Genomic DNA, 20000 nt, shown 5'->3' with positions numbered 1-20000 from the left:
ATATATATATATATATATATATATATAAATATATAAATATATATATATATATATATATATATATATATATATATATATAATACACACACACACACACACACACACATATATAGTTATATATATATATTATATATATATATTATCATATATATATAGTATATATATATCTATATTATATAGGTATATATATATATATCTATATATATCTATATATATATATATCGCGCTTGCTTTGGCTAAAGCTGTGGGATGACAACTTCACCACAACACACTTGCTTAGAATTGTATGGTTTACTTATTCTGGTGCCAGCAACCTCTATATATATATATATATATATATATATATATATATATATATATATATATATTATAAATTCAAATTAGTTTCCCTTTTTAAAAAGAGTGGTGCTAGTGAGCAATAACGTTACGTTTCACGTGAAGGCTTTGGAGTGAAGTAGCTAAAGACACCTTTTTCTACTCGTGTGGTAGACCATCAACAGCTGCTGTCTACTTATGTGACCATTCGCCCATACTGCCCAGGATTCGGAACTAGATCCTCTCGCTTGATAGAAGAGAATGCTATCTCCCAGGACTTTTGTGTATATTTACAATGGATCTAATTATGGTCACTTTACTACACATGGTCGTTCCATTAACTCAGTAGTAAAACAGAATGAAAATATGATTAGTAGCAAAAATAATATAAAATATAAAATACTACGACTGTAGTAAGGGAAGCAGCGTGTATATATATATATATATATATATATATATATATATATATATATATATATATATATGGTATGTGTGTGTATGTATACTATATATTATATATTATATATTTATAAATATTATATATATAATATTATATGGTGTATGTGTGTGTATGTATGTGCGCGGACAATTTAAATAGTGTATTCTTAGCAGAGACACTGAAATAGTCAAAGAAAAGAGTTAATCGGCTTCCATATCTCTGATTGTTACAAAAGCAAAGTGAATATAATCTTCAAGCGTTCAACGTAAGGACAATGCCTTGTAAGCTCAATGAAGCTGCAGGACGAATCCCTTTAAAGTTTGCAATGAAATGCCTATAAAATCTCGAGGCAAAGGTTATTCTGATCATGCTGATGTAGCGGAGCATTTATTCAGCATTCGAGCAACCACAATAATATCGACATTTTTACGACCAATGTCAACCAACCCAGTCCCTCAAGAGAAATTCTGAAAGGCCAGAGTGAAAACGTCCGCCGATGAAAGATAATCTTTGGTTAAACAACTTGATGCAAGTGATGTCCTGGGGCCCAGGGGAATAAAGCAAGAACATTTGATTGTTAAATACCTTCATGTGCAATTCAATTCCCTCGATGATGCACTAAGCATAATGTTACCTGCTGGTTTAAATGCAGTGACCTTCTCTCATTTCACTTATTATACGTAGATCTTTATATTTATGCTACACGTTTCCAGCCTCCAAATCCGATCCAACTTGCTTGGGCTTAGGACGACCAACTAATGTCGATTGCCACATTGCATATTCAACAATCAAATTTAAATTCAAATAATTATTTTCCTCTGCCTTATTCACTATGCATACCCCAAATTCCGAAATGTATATAATGCACGCAACAGACACACATGCAGAGTGTTTGCGATGTAAGCGAAAACTACGTGAAAGAAACAGTTCTCATGAATCTATAACTTTTCATAGTTGAGTATCTTCGACGGGAGCCCCCTCCCCCCGCCCAACCAACACCCCTTTTTTATTGTTGTTATACTTTATAAACTAGGCGACAAAAGAAAAGAGAGAAGAGCCAAATTTATTATCGAAAACTTTTCTTTTAGAGAAGAAATGGCATTCCTTATCATTCCTTTCCGTTGAATTATCATTTGTATTCTCTCTAAGTTCAACTTCGCATTACGCAAAATAAATTATAATAAGATGATCAGATTACTAACATAATGCTCTTCTCTGGTATCCTGACCGTGGCGAAAGCTGTTGGTAATCAGGTTATGTTAAAGAGGTACTAGACCCACTCAAATTAACTCATTGTGGGGGGTAGGAAAGCGTGGAATTCGTGCCAAAGATCCTCAATTAATATTAATTTATTAAGGTAATTCAAAACTAAACCGTAATTAACATAACGACTAATATGCAAAACAGCAAAAGTGAACTCGGGCTGTATTTTGACGTGGTACGAAGGATTCATCTTGTACTTTTCCAAGTGATATGCCATATATTTACTTCATTTAAATTTAACTTCATGCTGCTAAACATTAAATTTCTTAATAATAATTCGCCAACAGTCTGCAGCATTCTTCAATTACATCTGATAACGACCTTGTTCAAGTAAAATTGTTTCTTCTATTACCTTCAATTGTCGTCTCTGTTTGCTCTTAATCTCATTATAATCTTCATAAAATCGTCCTAATTTGATTTTGTTGGCAAATTAGAATGAGGATCCCAAAAATGAACAAAGTCCAATGCAACTAAGACATAGATAGTACCCATTTCTCTCTTCATCAGTTCAACTCCTCAAGGTCCGTTGGTGGAAGATTTATTACCCAACCCCGCCTCCCTTTAAGAACATTCTGAAACATTAAAACTTATTAGTTCTATTTAAAAGTTGAAACTTCTTTCCTCCGTACTAGTCATTACAATCTTGGCTTTTACTGTTTCTGTGAGGAACATCTCTCTCTCTCTCTCTCTCCTCTCTCTCTCTCTCTCTCTCTCTCTCCTCTCTCGTCTCTCTCTCTCTCTCTCTCTCTCTCTCTCTCTCGCGCGCGCGCGCGCGCACACACACAAACACACACACACACACATTTGAGGCACTTTAAGCTCTGCCTGTTTATCTCTTCGATGGGACAGAATCAAAGGCAATACATATGACAAATGACTACCATTACCTCTATTCTTGAACATATTGCTCTCTGAATCAAAAGTACCTTCTGGGCTTTTATTTATATTTTATCCTTTCAGCGACTGTTCCACTTGACACATAGAAACCCATCCACTCAGGCGGTCTCGTAGAACGTTCCAGGCCTTCCCTTCCCACATTTAATAGCTGGAAATAATAATGTCTTGGATGGGTCAATTCAGTTACAGCTTTTTTTCATTTTAATACCAAGCTTTGTAACTCTTTTCAAAATCCTGTTATCACTCAGCCTTTAGATCTATCGTTTTAGAAATGAGTGTACTGTTATGCTTAAAAGTTGGTCTTAACCCGAAAAAACTAATTAGCCACTTCGGAAGCATGAAATGACGACTCAAAAGCAGTGCTTTGAAATTTCACCCACATCACCTGCAGAGAACTATGTACTCTGCTTTACACTGAACGTGTTTCTTGGATAATATACAACTACCTTTCCAAATGTTCTATAACTTTTCTGAAACTTATAGTCTCCCTATCCTTCCGGGTTACACAACCTTTCTTCCAAGGGACCCAATTCTCTTTGGAATGCTTAAATATACCCTTGTATCTACAATGTTTTCATTACATCGTCCTCACATTTGCAGTTCAGTCTTCTACCATTCCTTACGCCAAATGAAAATTAATTTTTGTTTACAAGCTTTTAACAACGAAGGTCCATTTCAATATACAACTCGACTCTTTCTTCCTTGGACAAACTCACCTTTAAGCTTTTTTCACATCTGCTGATACCTTCCTCCGCCTTAAATCATAGATCAATGGTATACAAAGCGCTTCCTATGACAGCCATGACATTATGTGACCTACACCTCTGCAGTAACAGTCAATCACAGGTCACAGGGCGAGGACACGAGGGGAAAGCCCCATTGTATTGTTAAACAGTATATACATATTATTGTGTGTATAATGTTAGTGTGTAGGGACGTTTTTAAAAAATGCCCATTCAACCGGCAGCATTGTCTCATTATGAGCAGACTTTTATTTTAAGAATGACTTTGCAAACCCTATGATCAAATCTCCTAGTCTCATTCATGACGAGTGATCTCTGAAGCAAGGCAAAATTTCTCACCGCTATCGAGAAAGGAGAGGTTACAAGCGAGCTGTTTTTCTTTTATTGACAACTAAAATAACATGGTGAATCTTTCTAAGAAAACAGGTTAAATTATTTAATTCATCAACCACGAAATACAAAGACTGTACAGGAAAATCACAAAATATCTTTCTCCCTCATCCAACCGCATCTGCCGTGATATCTTTGCAAAGGCTTTCCGAAAAGATTTCTGGGTAATACAGAGTCCTATTTCATTTGCTTAAACAACCCGCATTTGTTCTTTCCGAAACCTGAGAGAGAGAGAGAGAGAGAGAGAGAGAGAGAGAGAGAGAGAGAGAGAGAGAGAGAGAGAGGAGAGAGGAGAGAGAGAGAGAGAGAGAGAGAGAGAGAGAGAGAGAGAAACCTAAACTTTAATAACGACGCGTACGAAATGAAATTACAGTCCAAAAGGATAAGCAAAATACTTAACGACTGACGGGACTTTTTAGTGCCATTACGACCATTCTATTATTCTTTACACAAATAATCCCGCCGTACGTTCATTTTCATTTTAACCTCTGTCCCCCTAATTCCATAAGAAGAATCACTGGCAATCTCATTCCAATAATTGAAATATTCCTAGTAAGCTAAAAAAAACGAATATCACTCTTAATTAATGAAAACCAGAGGGTAAAACGTTTTAACCAATACGCGACGAGATACGAACCGAAGCCACGCCCTCGCCCTCATTAAGACCAATCACCACTGGTAGATTTATTCATATATATATGTATGAACTCGGGTCTCTTCGAGGTGGGGAAGGGGTGACCGACATCTGAACCACAGCAGCTTGATTATCAAAGTAAAGACACAGCATATTAATAGATGAGTAGGGACGGCTGTGGCTAACAGCCATGTTTTGGAAGTCCGGAGGATAATTCGCCCTTTTTTAATATTTTGTCTCAACAAATTACGAATCTGGTCAGTCCTGTGTTCGATATTATCACAGTGATGGCAGTGGGAACAGACTTCACCATCTTGCAGCAATGCTTGGTTTCCGAGATTATAAAACATTTTCTCTGCTTTTGTTACGAGTTTTTTCCTATTTTCAATAACCTTTCCTTTATCATGGAGATTTGGTTCTAGTAGATAAACAAATTGAATTAAGGACTCAAGGAAAGCCTGTTGCTTTAAAGGGGAAAAACAAAAAATGGAAACAATCTGACAGCACTGCAATTTGTGGCCAACAAGCGTTTTTGTTTTTCAAGTTTTTTTTTTATGTGCAATGCAAACGGAAAGGTCGACCCAATACCCAGTTTACCCCTGCATAAAGAAAGAAAAGAAAAATAGAAGAGGAAAATGAGTGGGTTTTGAAGCCAAAAGAAGCTACATCTCTGCCTCTTAAATATGCTTATAGGACGGACGGAGATGAGGGTAAACTCCTTACAAGGGCGGTGAAGAAATAAAACACAGTTATTACTTATCGAAAAAATAAATAAACAAAATATGTGATTCTGTGTTCTTTGCCTATTTCAAGTGGGCCCCTTTATGTAACAATCACAACAAACACGAGCAAAGTCAAATGTGGTACAAACACGTCTCATCATATATAAGAACAACAAAAAACAAGAGCCAAGCTTTTGATTTGGGCAATAACTTTGAAGGTATGGGCACGATTAACCTATGTACAATTGTAGACATTACAGAATGAACAAGGTACAACCAAACCCATGTCCTATATACATCGACATTGGAAAAAAATTTTTTAAATAAAAAAAGAAGGAATCGGTCCATTTAAATACAAACGTCACTCATCCAACCCAGATACTATAATCGCATACACGGTACATATACATAAATACATTTCCGTGTGCGTTAGTATAGATCATAGTAAATCCACCAAACATATAACACCATCAACGCATTTTAAAGCCTAAAACTGAGGTAAATGACTTACCTTTACAGTCTGATAACTCAGAACTCCATGACAGGAAGGCAACCCCAGGAAATCCCGGTAAATGTGTAGCCAATCCGTTTATTCCTGGGATGGAGAAAAGCATTTGCTGAGAAAAGTAGGAGGGAGGGGAAGGGGAACGAGCTTGTAATGGAAAATCTCATCAAGTGAGGAAGTCAATGTACAATGCAACTCAAAATTCATCATCCGATCAGGGCTTATAAAAATATCGTAGTCACTGACGAATTATATATGTATGGTTTTTTTCATCGTCCCTGAACTTTATCAAAGACACTATGCTTCGTTTTAAGGCTAAAATCATATCTACACAATTATGGTTTCAGAATAAATACATCCAATATGGTTCCAGAATTAACTTGTCCAAATACTATGATCAACGAGAGGCTTATTTACTTTCGCGTGGTAATAAAATCCCTCAAGTACAAATCCCGAAAAAGACTTAAATTTCGACGTTATAACTTTCACTTCGATTAAACTACTGTTTTCATCAAATTATCCATCTCACATCCCTATAACCCAACTGCAGGGAGACTTACGAAGAACTCCAGCGACCAAAACATACTGACTACAGGCATAACAAAAATAAAAATATGGTCAGAACACTGAAATAACTTGAGAATTGGTGAATACGAGAAGATAACACTTTTTCGGAGAAATTAAAAATAATTCCAAGAGCCCAAATGGTCAACTTTTCAACATGACATTATTGGTTTTTTGGAAGCCAAAGTTTGAACTACGACAAGAGGAACCCCCCAGCAAAATTGTAAAACCTGCCAGTCTTTGGTATAATAAAGTCAATATTGCCGAAGCACAAGAACCAATCAAGATTTATCATCCTAAAGACAAAGGTGTGAAACTATGTACCTAGGCACTTATACTGGAAAACTCACAACTAACAATGTTCTTAGCATTCTAGAATCTTGGAGTCTGGATATGCCAGAGAAACCTGATTCTGGGAATATGAAAGTTTTGATTACCTACCACTTCGTATAGGGAATTTAATACTGTCTCACGGAAGCGACAGAAAAAGAGGTGACCTCGAGAAGCTTTTCATTTCTGATCACTAACGTCCTGTGGGGGTGCTGTACCAGTATACATACACATACATGTATGTATATATATATATATATATATATATATATATATATATATATATACTGTATATATATATATATAACACATACATACAAACATATATATACATATGTATATATAATTATGCATACATACATGTATATATGTATGTATGTATATGTGTGTGCAATCCCTATTGGAGTTAATTGTATTATCTGCAGAGGCTAACTGTTTATTAGACTTTGAATCAGTCCATACTACGTCTTTTTCTCTTCAGGCAAGCTTCTCAGGAATAAGGTAACATTATTAAAGTTTCTTTCCATTTACTTATTATAGTCGACGGACGATTTCCTCGGAACGAAATTACAAATTGACTTACACAGTACAATTTCTCCCTAAATCAAAGCTATTGCGATGGCTTTGTCTGTCCGTTCACACTTTTTCTGTCCGCCCTCATATCTTAAAAATGACTAAGGCTGCAAGGCTGCAAATTGGTATGTTGGTCATCTTCCCTCAAATCAATAAACGTACCAAATTGCAGCCCTCTACCCTTAGTACTTTTTATTCTATTTAAGGTTAAGTATAGCCATAATCGGGCGTCTGGCAACGCTAAAGAACAGTCCACCACCGGGCCGTGGCCCAAAGCTTCAAGGTCACGGCTCATACAACATTGTACAGAAAACTCGATTGGGCCAACAACTCCGCTGATATTAGAAGAAACAATCCGTTGATATAATAAGTAAATGGAAGCTTGCTTTAAGAGAATAGGAAATATAGACTGATTCAAAATCTAAAATAATAATAATAATCTGCAAATAATAACATTGATTTCTATATGAATTGCAATTATCCCCAGATAGCATACACACATATACATATATATATATTATATATATATATATATATATTATATATATATTTCACTTCTTATTTAATTATTCACTTCTTATTTAATTGTGGATATTCATTGTCTGGTTATTTGTGGAATATTTAAATTTCATAGGTTTTTGTTGTTGTTGTTAGTAATTTAATATATATTAATTGTTAAGCGTAGTGGAATACTTAATTTGTAACATAATAATGGTATATATATATATATATATATATATATAATATATATACCATTATTATGTTACAAATTAAGTATTCCACTACGCTTAACAATTAATATATATTAAATTACTAACAACAACAACAAAAACCTATGAAATTTAAATATTCCACAAATAACCAGACAATGAATATCCACAATTAAATAAGAAGTGAATAATTAGCCTACATTTCCCAAATCATGACATTTATGATGAACTTAGTCGTATATCAACTTCAGCAAGTAAAATATTCGACGAATACACTACTATTTCATTCTGAAGCGGAAATAAACGACATTTTAGTGTTTTGCCTGGAATATATGAGATTTAAGATCTGATAACTTCAAATCTCCCAAGAAAATGTAATAGAACTCGATACGTCGATTTGCCGGTTATCATCATAAATGATATGGCTACGCTGGTACAGATTCACTTACGTTGAATGAGTGTTAAAACCCTAAGTCGAACGACTTTATAATATTAAAGTGCAGACCACCATAAAAAAAAGTAATGCCATTCGATATTTCTTTTCTACGATAAATACATTTGTAGTGTTATATCTAGAAACGGGAGGAGTTATTTTCTCACAAATTAGCAATGAAGACCACAATCGTCAGGAATCAAGCAGGAAAATACGAAGTCAGAAGTCAGGAGTTTCAAGGTTCAATCTAAAGTGTATTAGAATTATATGTGCCAAATGTGTGCTAAGATGCATCTCCCTGTCTGCCATTTCTTTATGAAAACCAACGTCACGCAAATTCGCTAAAAAGAAAAAACTATGTAACGGGCCGAGTACTGCAATGGATTAAACACACCATCATCAAAAACAAAATTTAAACAAAAAAGATTGTCTCTCTTTCTCTATCTATCTATCTATATTAGCTGAAGTAGTAGGAAAGTGTAAAATGAAACGACAGAGTGCCAAGTGCTTTCGTATATATCTAAACACACGAAAGTACTTGTAACTCTGTCGTTTTATTGTAAATTTCCCCATGGCTTCAGCTAATAAGAAAAAATCACGTGCTTACAGCTGTATACATATATATATATATATATATATATATATATATATATATATATATATATACTATATATATATATATATATATATATATATATATATATGTGTGTGTGTGTGTGTGTTTATATATATATATATATATATATATGTGTGTGTGTGCTATGTATATATAATATATATATATATATATATATATATATATATAATATATAATATAATTCCCTAACTAGAAAAACTACAAATCCAACTGAAGGGATGAAAATCAGAATTAATTTTCAAGCATAAGGAACTTCAATTCGCAAATAGAAAAACCATACTCCAATAACAATTATATTAGAAAGATTCCGCTCTGACTGCAGTCTTACTCTAAACCGATTTGTGTAAGAAAGCCGTTTTTGACAGTTGGGGTAGAGAAAGAGGAGAGACGAGAGTTAAAAGATTGAACAAATAAGTCTTGTTGCTATGGATACAATTCTTCGCTATCATTTTCTAACACTAGGCTCGCGTTTTGAAAGCAAAAGGTTCCAGATGTCGACGTGCCCAATTGCGGAAGATAAGTCAGCCACTTTACAAATTACTTCATCAAAATACTAAAAGCATGCTTGGTTATACGGGGGTGTCCAAACCGTGTACAGTTATTTTGATGGAGTGTTCCCCAACTTTACAGTGATATGAGGAAGGATGTGAGGATTTCGATCCAGTGGATTCATTGTGACAGTGCAACAGATACCAAATTTTAAAGTCTTTTATGTGGGATATCTTAATATAGTGGTTACTGCCATTCCTATCTCAGTGAAAAACAATAATTGGATCAAAGTTTCTAAGTGAGGACAGTGTTATTATTGTCGTGTGAATCTGTTTACCAAGATCAGGGAAGGTTTTGGTTTGGTTTGTATGGAGTTTTTATGTTGCATGGAACCAGTGGTTATTCAGCAACGGAACCAACGGCTTTACGTGACTTCCGAACCACGTCGAGAGTGAACTTCTATCACCAGAAATACACATCTCTCACACCTCAGTGGAATCGAACTCGCGGCCACCGAGGTGGCAGGCCAAGACCATACCGATCACGCCACTGAGGCGCTAAGATCAGGGAAGGGGTGTGGTTCTTGTCTCTGAAAATTTCGTTTTATTGTTTCTTTCGATTATTATTATTATTTTTTTTTGAGTGAGTGAGGCATTGCAGCCGTCGATAAATCCTCACAAATTTACAAATTCTTGAAAACAGTGGCTTCCGTTTATTGTAATGAGCAATAAGGGCATGCCTTTTGGAAAACATATATTTTAACCCTAACTTGCCGAGGCAAAACAAAATTTACAGCTCTCGGTAAGTAAGTTTTCCTACTAAATATCAGTGCTAGTGTAAATTATCATCAACCTACGATACAGAAATGTGATGGCAAAGAACGTAAATTCTACTGAGAAAAAGACTGCGTCGGCTTAACACCATCGGCACGACTCATCTTCCCAAAATGTGGTTTCCTTGGTTAGTTATATATATGCCTATAGAGCTAAACCGGACCAGCATGTTTCTCAATCACTCATAGCCAGGTGCTTGCGTCATTTGTACTAAATCCAAATACGACCACGATCGTGGTCAAAGAACGAGATTTTACGACAACATGTCCCATTTCTTATTTTGCCAACAAAGTTGAAACGGTATTGTGAATGAAGGATTGGGAAACTGGTTTTCTTATATCATTGGATTAATGTAATAACATAATCATTATCTAATCAGTTTTTTAAGATAGCAAGCTGGTGTTCATAATTCTTTCCAAGATAAAGAGAAGGGGAATGAAAATTAACCATTATTTAGTGGAAAAATTTTCTGAAAAGAAAACAAAAATTCATAAGAATTTTCAGATCTGGTTTCCAATTAGGAAGACAAAAGAAAATAGCCTTTCGCGAAATATTTCATAAAACCAGCAAAAATGCCCTAAATACCACAGATTATGTCGGAGAAAAATATACCACGAACGTATTACTATGACAAATATCAATCCTACAAAACCTTTCAAAGACTAATTTTATCTCTAGAATAAGGTGAAAGTGTAACATATGAAGAGATAAACAAACTGGTAAACAGTACGATGCAGAAAATTCACACTACTCGAGGAAATTCGGCTAGTGAACAGGAGCAATAATATTTAATGACTTAAAGCGCTTGAACACCAATATTATCACATCAAATACGTTTGTGGTATCTTTTTCTATGACATAATCTGTGGTATTTAGGGCATTTTTGCTAGTTTTATGAAATTTTTCGCGAAAGGCTATTGCTTTTGTCTTCCTAATTGGAACCCTGATCTTAAAATTGTTATGAATTTTTTTTTTCTTTTCAGAAAACTTTTCCACTAAATGGTGGTTAATTTTCATTCCCTTCTCTTTAGCTTGGAAAGAATTTTGAACACCAGCTTGTTTTCTTAAGAAAACTGATTAAATAATGATCATATTGTTACAGTGCCTTTATTTATGCATTTATCGCGTTCCAAACTTTCTTGATTCAGTTATACATACATACATACATACAATACATATATATATGTAGTAGTATGTATGTATGATGTATGGTACTATATATATTATATATATAGATTGGACTTGCCGAGTGAAGACTTTCGAAGTTATTATTCCAATCTACATGCACTCTTAAATATTCATAGACAATACCACACATAGAATAGCATATATACATTAATATAAATTTAAATAATCGTTTAGTATATTACAATATGAATTGTTATCTACCAAGTAATCACTTCATAAACGTGAAAATAGAAGAGTCAACAATCAGAAATATTTTTCACGTAAAATTTTTCCTATCCAGCTCTACACATTTACGAGCCGAGGTAAAAACACGATCTCTAAACAACTGTTTATTGTACAATTTCCCTATCAGTTTCATGCGTTATGTACACATATGTCTACTGGATATGCCTATTAAAACATTCACCAGAATGCCTAAGTTAGAGAGATTACACAAGCGAAGAAGGAAATTGCTCTGCCTGCCTCCCTAGCCTTTGCATTTTGGGTAGGAACTCGACATTATTCATCTGAAATAAAATTTCCGCTTTGCTACTGATACTCGAATCTGAAAAATAATTCGATAATTTCGAAAAGCGTTTAAACGGAAGCACATTCACTGCATAAGCGTTCATTCTATTTCTATTTCACTCACAATTTATTTCAAAATTACACCGAAAGAAACTTTTGGTATGAAATTAAATGCTGGAAAAGGGTATTCTATATATGTATATATGTATATATGTATATATATATATATATATATATGTATATATATATGTGTGTGTGTGTGTGTGCATATATACATATATTTATATATGTGTGCAAGTGTCTATGTGCTGTGTTAAGTGTTTGAAACTAGAGATATGAGAATAAGAGAAGCAAATTTCATGCTCTTTTAGCCTTCAATGGCTGAATCTAAGATAAAACTATATATATATATATATATATATATATATATATATATATATATATATATATATATATAATATACATACACACATAACAAATGTAAAAGTTATAGTATGTAAATGAATTGCAAGGGATGATGAACGCAGTGAAGAGCGTGCCAAGTACTCAAGTCTTGATCATGAAGTTAACCAACGATCAAGAATAGATAAAAAAAAGATTATCTGGACTTTTGGGCTGACGATGTTGACAAGAGTCAAGCATTCAAAGGGTGGTACTGGTGTTGAAAAAGCCTACAGCATTATTAATGAAATATCCATGAGTGAAAAGAAAGAAGGAAATGCCTGTAAAAAGAGAAGGGTTTGTCAGTAACTTCAGAATAAGAAGGACAACGCTAGACGGAACATTTTAATGAGATCGTGACTTAAAGATAGATATAAGGGGGATAATTTGACTGACATATCAGAAGCTGGCGAAGACCTCAATATGGTTATGAAAGAATGCCCATTTTTTTTTATTTAAGTAGAATCCATCATAAGAAACTTAGGAGAAACAAAACACCAGGTTATAATGAAATAACTGAAGTATGATTTCAGCTGAAAGGGAAATAACACCTCGTATACTTAGTAAACTGTTTTGCAAAATATGCAATAAGGAAAACAAAGCCAAATGATTTGAAATGGAGGTCATAAGCATGGTACTAAAGAAAGGTACATGTGGTAAATAAGTTAAGTACATCTTAGTTTAACCAGACCTCTGAGCTGATTAACAGCTCCCCTAGGGCTGGTCCGAAAGATTAGATTTTTGTTTCTTATGTGGCTAGGAACCAATTAGTTATTTAGCAACGGGACCTACAGCTTATTGTGGGCTCCGAACCCCATTATATCGAGAAATGACTGTCTAATTACCAGAAATAAATTCCTCTGCTTCTGCATTGTCAGCAGCGGGGAGAGAACTCAGACTACCAGATTCATAGGCGGGTACGCAAACCACTCGTCCAATGATGAACTAAATGTGGTAACTAAAGACACATTATAGTCACGTCCGCTGTAATGATAATACTCAGTATGCCTATTCTCAACATATTGGAGATAGGAATTGATGATAAAAAAACGTTTAGAGATCTTAAAGATATTATGCAAACACTGTGAAATTCAAGACTCCCCTTGTGATGTCTGTCGTTAACGAGATGACATTTGACTAAGTCTACAGAGTAACATTAAGGAAGGTCTTCAGCCAATATGGAGTTCCCCTTAAATATGTAAAGCCGATTTAAATTATCCATGAACGAAGTAGACGCAATGGTAATGTTGATGGGGGTCAAGCCAAGGGAATTAGCAATACATAGTGAGAAGCTAAAGGTATGTTATTTCACTTTTGCTGCTTTTGCTCTCATCATCAATTTTAGTCACAGCATCTCACACGTTCAATTGCTTACCAGTAAATGAATGAATACATATAATTTGAGTCATATGGCCGGGCGCTTTGGGAAGTGAAGTAATTCAGCTCCATCTGCCAATATATGCCCCATGTGTAGTTCATATTATCATGGGAATAGTTCGCCCTTAGACGGCATGGGTTCGAATTCCGGATAGGTTAGGTGCACTTCTTATCACAGACGATATAATTCGCTTTGGAGGTAAATTATTCCCAAGAATGTGAATTCGAGATGACAAGTCGTGGAACGTTGGTAAAATAAATGTACCTGAGTACGGTGCCTTTCCATATGATTCGCCTGAAGTGATGTGTCTTGGGCAGCAGTGTGTGTGTGTGTGTGTGTGTAACTCATTCACGAAGATATGGAACGTGATTACTGTATAAATACCAGCAAATGCCAGAAGGGAATGGTGAAAAAACGGAGTGGTTGCTAGACCTTTCAACACACGGGCCTTTGCTACCAGACTGATGAGAAATAGAAATGTAAGTTTACAAGAAAGCTTGTATAATTGACAGATGGCACATTATATATATATATATATATATATATATATATATATATATATATATATATATATATATATACATACTTCCACTGCCGAATCATGGATGGACCCCAGTGAAGAAAACTTTCATAGAATTTAATGGTTCATAAAAACAAATCCCATCAGCAGCATGTTAAACTAACTTATGCACACTACACTAATTAGCTCACTCTCGCACGCACTCTAAGTTTCCTGGATGCTCCGGAACTTCCTCGGTCTCCCTCTTTTCCTTCTTCCTGCTAACGATTCCTGATTTTCACCATCCCATCATCCCCAAGTTTTACCACATAACCAAATCATCTTAAACCACTCTAATCCATCTCTTCACCTACGTTAACGTTTTTACCACTTCTACGTATCTCCATCTCCTCATTCCTCTTTCTCTTAATTCTTCATACGCCAGTAAACCTGGTTAAAAATTCGTTTCTACAACTTTAAACTTGAGCCAGTGTTCTGGTAAACCCGCTAAATATCTACTGATATAATCAGTTAAACATATATCTAGTGTTTACTTCTTTATCGTGGGTTAATGCTAAATTGGGAAAGGATATGAATATAGCAATCTAATGACAAGTGAATTGTTCAGGTTAATATCTGGAGCCACCGCTCCAAGGAATAAACATACTTAGGATGGTCTGGTCAAATGGAAAGAATGGAGGATGACAAGTTGGTGAAAAGTGCATAATTCGGAAAGTTAGGGAGAGAGGAGTAAAGGAGACCCACCAAGTGCTTAATGTATAGAGTGAAAGAGGCACCCAAAAGGAAGTTTAATAATATCTAAGAAGTACAAGCGTGGCAACATGGAGATAAATGGAGCAGTGTGTGAAGAGGGAGTTGGCACACTTTTTATGAACGTTCTGTGATTCGTCTAGTGTTGGGGAAGTTTATTGCAGATGGGTTCGTTGATAATTCGGCAGTTAAAGTGAGAATATGGCAGTGTCCGTTGCAATCCCTTCTCTTGAGTCACTTGTGTTAGGCAAGCCGTTTATAATAAAAGTCCACACTTATGTAGGCTGTGAATGAACAGCCGAACAGACAGATGAAGCAGTTCAACCACGGCGATCGGCTGGTCTTTTGGCCAAACAACAGAATAACGATGGAACTACATGATTAGGATAGTTTGTTTTTGTTGTTTGCTCCTTTTGAGACGGTTCTAGCGTCTTTTCTGTCCTTCGTGACTTTATGTATTTGTACATACCTTTAAAAAGGAAAAATCAGTACGGCTCAAGAGGTCTACTGTTCAGGTAGATGAAAGCTCCTGTCTTATAATGTTTTTTAATACACAGCTTACATAAGTGTGCACTTTTATCGCTTACAAATTTACTATATTTACACATAGACTTTTACAGCTGGACCTGAAATAACTATACTCCTCGAAGAGAACATTCTACGTAGAACGTACACACCTCATCATAGGCTGTCTAGCCTTATAACTAAAATTGTCATTTTTCCACGGATATCAAGCATTTACTAAAAGAGTGTTTTCTCGAAACATAAAAATGCTAAACAACCTTTACTGTATGACGAAGGGAGATTGACACTTATCCTGAAATACAAAAGATAAGCCAGCAGAAGATAAGTGTTTCTAGATCATGCCATAAAACGGGAAGCACGTCCAAAATTAAAATATGAACTTTCTGGCAATTAGGATATGACTCGATATCTCCCTCTGAAAGGAAAGAGTTCATTAAATCGGCAGCTCCTGAACAGGTAGGGAGGGACACGTCACAATTTTCAGCGGAGCTATTTGGGGAAATGGCAGGGATTAAGGAACCATGTAATTTACTCCCCACGCTGGGGAAAATCCCTATGCTGGGGAAAAAGGACAACGCGGTTTATTTAAACAAGATCCTTTATTACATTCCAGCAGGAATGGGATATGATCAGCGGTGGGGAAATCTGAAAACCAGATGACTGTGAAATAAGATAAAAGTAGACAACTAGCTTTCAAAAGGCAACAAAGGGACGTCTGTCGGTCCAAGAATTGTATGGACAACGTGCCAGCCACCGAAATTGCAAAATATATAAAAAAAACACACCACAAAATGATTACACAAAAAAGACGACCTTGAAAAGTTCCAAAATTACATACCAGGCACATGGGTAACAATGCAACTAAAGCAAACAAATAAAAGTAATCAAAAACACAAAATGAAGAACAAATAAAAATGAATAATTTAAATACGTTTCAAACAAATTACTGTAATTCGTCGGTTCGTATGAATTCTGAAAAATTCCAAACGTGGAATTCTACAGACACTCAAACATGAATTAAAAAAGTACGGCACCGCCTCTTTCAGAACCATTCATTATATGTTAATTGTTCGCCCCATTCATGACAATAATCAGGAAGAGGATATTGAATTGCTTCAATGTTTTTGGGGACTATCTGCATACTGTCCATGTCCAATTCTCTCGATCTCCCCGATTCTCTCTTCCTTTCCTGTTCGTCGTCAGTCAGCGCAAGCTCTCTTTTCTCTCTCTTTCTCTCAATCTCTCTCTCTCTCTCTCTCTCTTTGGTTCCTCGGTCTTCCTCTTTTCCATCTGTTCGTAATAGTGCCATATATGATAATAATCACCCAATGGATTTGATTGGAGGTTTCGCATAGATATTTAAACTTTTCATTTGCTATTTTCCTATCATCCCCCTTTCACTAGCGCTGATTAATCCTCCAAATCCATCTCTTTCTGCATCTCTCTATATATTTTTGCACACCCCTCCCCACTGCAAATCCAGATTGACTTCTCCGCCATTATGTTTTAACAGATTTTCTCTTTATTGAATGTTCCACTTGATTTTTTATTCTGCCAACCTTTTATGGTAGAATTGATATGCTTACCTATCACCAGGTTTGCCTCTCCGCATTCACACCTGCATTTCGTTAACTGCGGGAATTATTAAAGAGTCCATTTTCACTGGAATTAATTTCTCCCATTTCCCTCTCCCCCTCCCTCCCTCCCTCCCTCCCTCTCTCCTTCGCTCTACAGCCTCGGGCCCCCTTTTCCTGGTGCTCCCCACCCCCACGCCCTTGCACCACTCCTCTTACTCCTGCATCGCACCCCTTCCAGTCCCCACCCCCTCCCCCCCGATATGGTGGGACTCATAGCATTATTATGATCCCATCCAGCATGTGGATAGAGTGCATGGCGCCGTGCTTTTGAAAGTACACGCAATATATCAATCTTTGCGTTTCGACGCTAATCCCACTTAACGTCAGCAAATGTTTGCTTCATTTCAAGACTAATGAAACCCAACAAAAATACGAATATCGCTATGTACATCGCACTGTGGGTTTTCCCCGATACGTATCTGCGGCACGATAGGAGAGTTCTCCATGGGCGCTCGTCGTTTGATCTGCTGAGTTAAGCAACGCTGGATGCGATCAGTGCTTAAATGGGTGGCCACCAAGGAAGTCAGGCACCGTTAGCACACAAGCACCTTCAACAGCTATGAGGAAGCGCGGTGGGACTTACAACCCCCCCCCCCCCACAAAAAAAAAAAAAAAAATAAAATAAAATAAAATAAATAAATAAAAAAAAAGGGTGTAAACGTAAAGGTCAGCAACACACACACACACACACACATGCACACACACACACACACATATATATATATATATATATATATATATATATATATATATATATAATATTATTATATATATATCGCATACAACGTATCAAAGGAATATGTTACATCCAAAGGGAATTATAACTGAAAAGATAAAACAATGAAAAATAAAGTTTGCACTAAATTTCACATACAAAATACTACCATAGAAAGAGTTTTTAAATTTCCGGAGCTTAGTAATGGAAATGTAAAAAGAATATAGGCAACCAACTTTTAGAGGTCACGATTAGTGATCTGTTGAATTTCTGGATGACTTCTCCTTATGTGAAGATAGTTACTTCAAGATGGCGTCTTCCCTTATCAAGAAAACTTGGAATTTCAAGACAGTTCATGTGAAAAGATGTCGAAACGTCATCAGCAACGCCACAACAACAATATTTTTCTTGTTCCTTGGAAATACTGCAGAGGGACATCATATCATATCCTTCACCAATTGAATCATGAAATTTCCAAAATTGCTTTTTATGGTCCATAAGCAAAAGCTAAAATGATTTCGAATGGCAATTTGTCAGAACACAACGAAATGTTAGCTACATATTTGAGAACTACGTCAAATTTTCCAGAATGTACAACTGATCCTTACATTTTTTGGTAATACTCTGGTCAGACACCTACATTACTTGCAAGGAATTTCATATCTAACGATCGCTTTGAGTTTATTTTAACATAGAAATTCAAATGCTTCTCAAAGTGTGTTGGAAGAGCTTTTTACAGTTAAAAACTAAAAACTGGTCTTGACACTCGCAAAGATAACCAGAATATTCAAGCCCTTAAAATTACAGTTGGGATTTGAAGCCTCGGCCCTTTTATTTTATAAATTTGATGGCAGACAGCCGAATTCATAAACGTAAGCTTGAGATCTGTTTTGTTTTCAATGTTCCACGACACCATCCCCATTCTAAACTTGTATTCAGAAAATCGTTAAATAAAAACTAATACAAAACCTTTACGCTAAATTTGATAATTAATCAAACATAAAATTAGTATACCGATTTATCCTTTCCCTTTACGTTATCTTTACTGACATAGACTTGCACACACACTTTACCACCAATAAGATTTTTTTTCTTTTGTTTCTGCTGAAGTCAACTGCATTTTTTTAATAGAGCCCATGAAGTCCACATTCTGAATTGCCTTTCTACCAATATCATGACTGAAATTTAGAGATATCTATGATGCCCCAGCAGCATGCAAAATCTTTCATGGACAAAAACGCCTGGTCAGAATAACTTATCCTAAAGTATAACTGTACAGAACCTCTGTGGGTCTTCGACACAATCTGCACAGAATACGTACATGTCAAGCTTTCCACCTAGTGACACACACACACACACACACACACAAAATTTGTTTTTCTATGCCTGACTCTTTTCATTAACAGTCAACTACATAAAAATTCAAGTGTATATCATTCCCCACCTCACCTTCCAACCCCAAATCAAAAAAAAAAAATATGCATTGATAGTTCTCAAAACATTAAAAAAAATCATAAACCGACATCTTATGAGCTAATGATTCTCAGACTTTATTTTCTATTTTTAACATGGAAGCTGCGTGATACATGATAAGAAATTTAAACTGATATGCTGTATACTATGCAATGTAATATGATCAACCGGCGTTAATGTAAAGAAATGAGGTATTTTTGTGATATGAAATGCTAAATAAATCCTCAAAGAGACTCCATACTGGAACACGCGGACTATCATCCTTTGCAACTACCCAAGAGATGTTAAGGTACTATGTGGCTCATATAAATAAGAAAAAAAATTGCCTAATTATCAAGTTTATCTTCGAGAAGTTAAAATACTTTTTCAAAAATAGATATTTAAGCCAT

At 35.5% G+C, this 20000-nt stretch overlaps 1 protein-coding gene across 1 annotated transcript in view; it reads left to right on the top strand.

Annotated features, from left to right (window-relative positions):
• The first annotated feature begins 1959 nt into the window (after positions 1-1959).
• Positions 1960-20000, top strand: part of LOC135209351 (uncharacterized) — a 37196-nt gene continuing 19155 nt past the window's right edge. The window contains exon 1 of the mRNA XM_064242051.1: positions 1960-2021. Within this exon, the coding sequence (XP_064098121.1) occupies positions 1960-2021 (62 nt within the window). The remainder of the gene's footprint in view (positions 2022-20000) is intronic.

Source organism: Macrobrachium nipponense, chromosome 11, assembly GCF_015104395.2.
Source record: "Macrobrachium nipponense isolate FS-2020 chromosome 11, ASM1510439v2, whole genome shotgun sequence".
Classification (NCBI taxonomy): domain Eukaryota; kingdom Metazoa; phylum Arthropoda; class Malacostraca; order Decapoda; family Palaemonidae; genus Macrobrachium; species Macrobrachium nipponense.
This window is presented reverse-complemented; position numbering and strand designations above follow the sequence as displayed.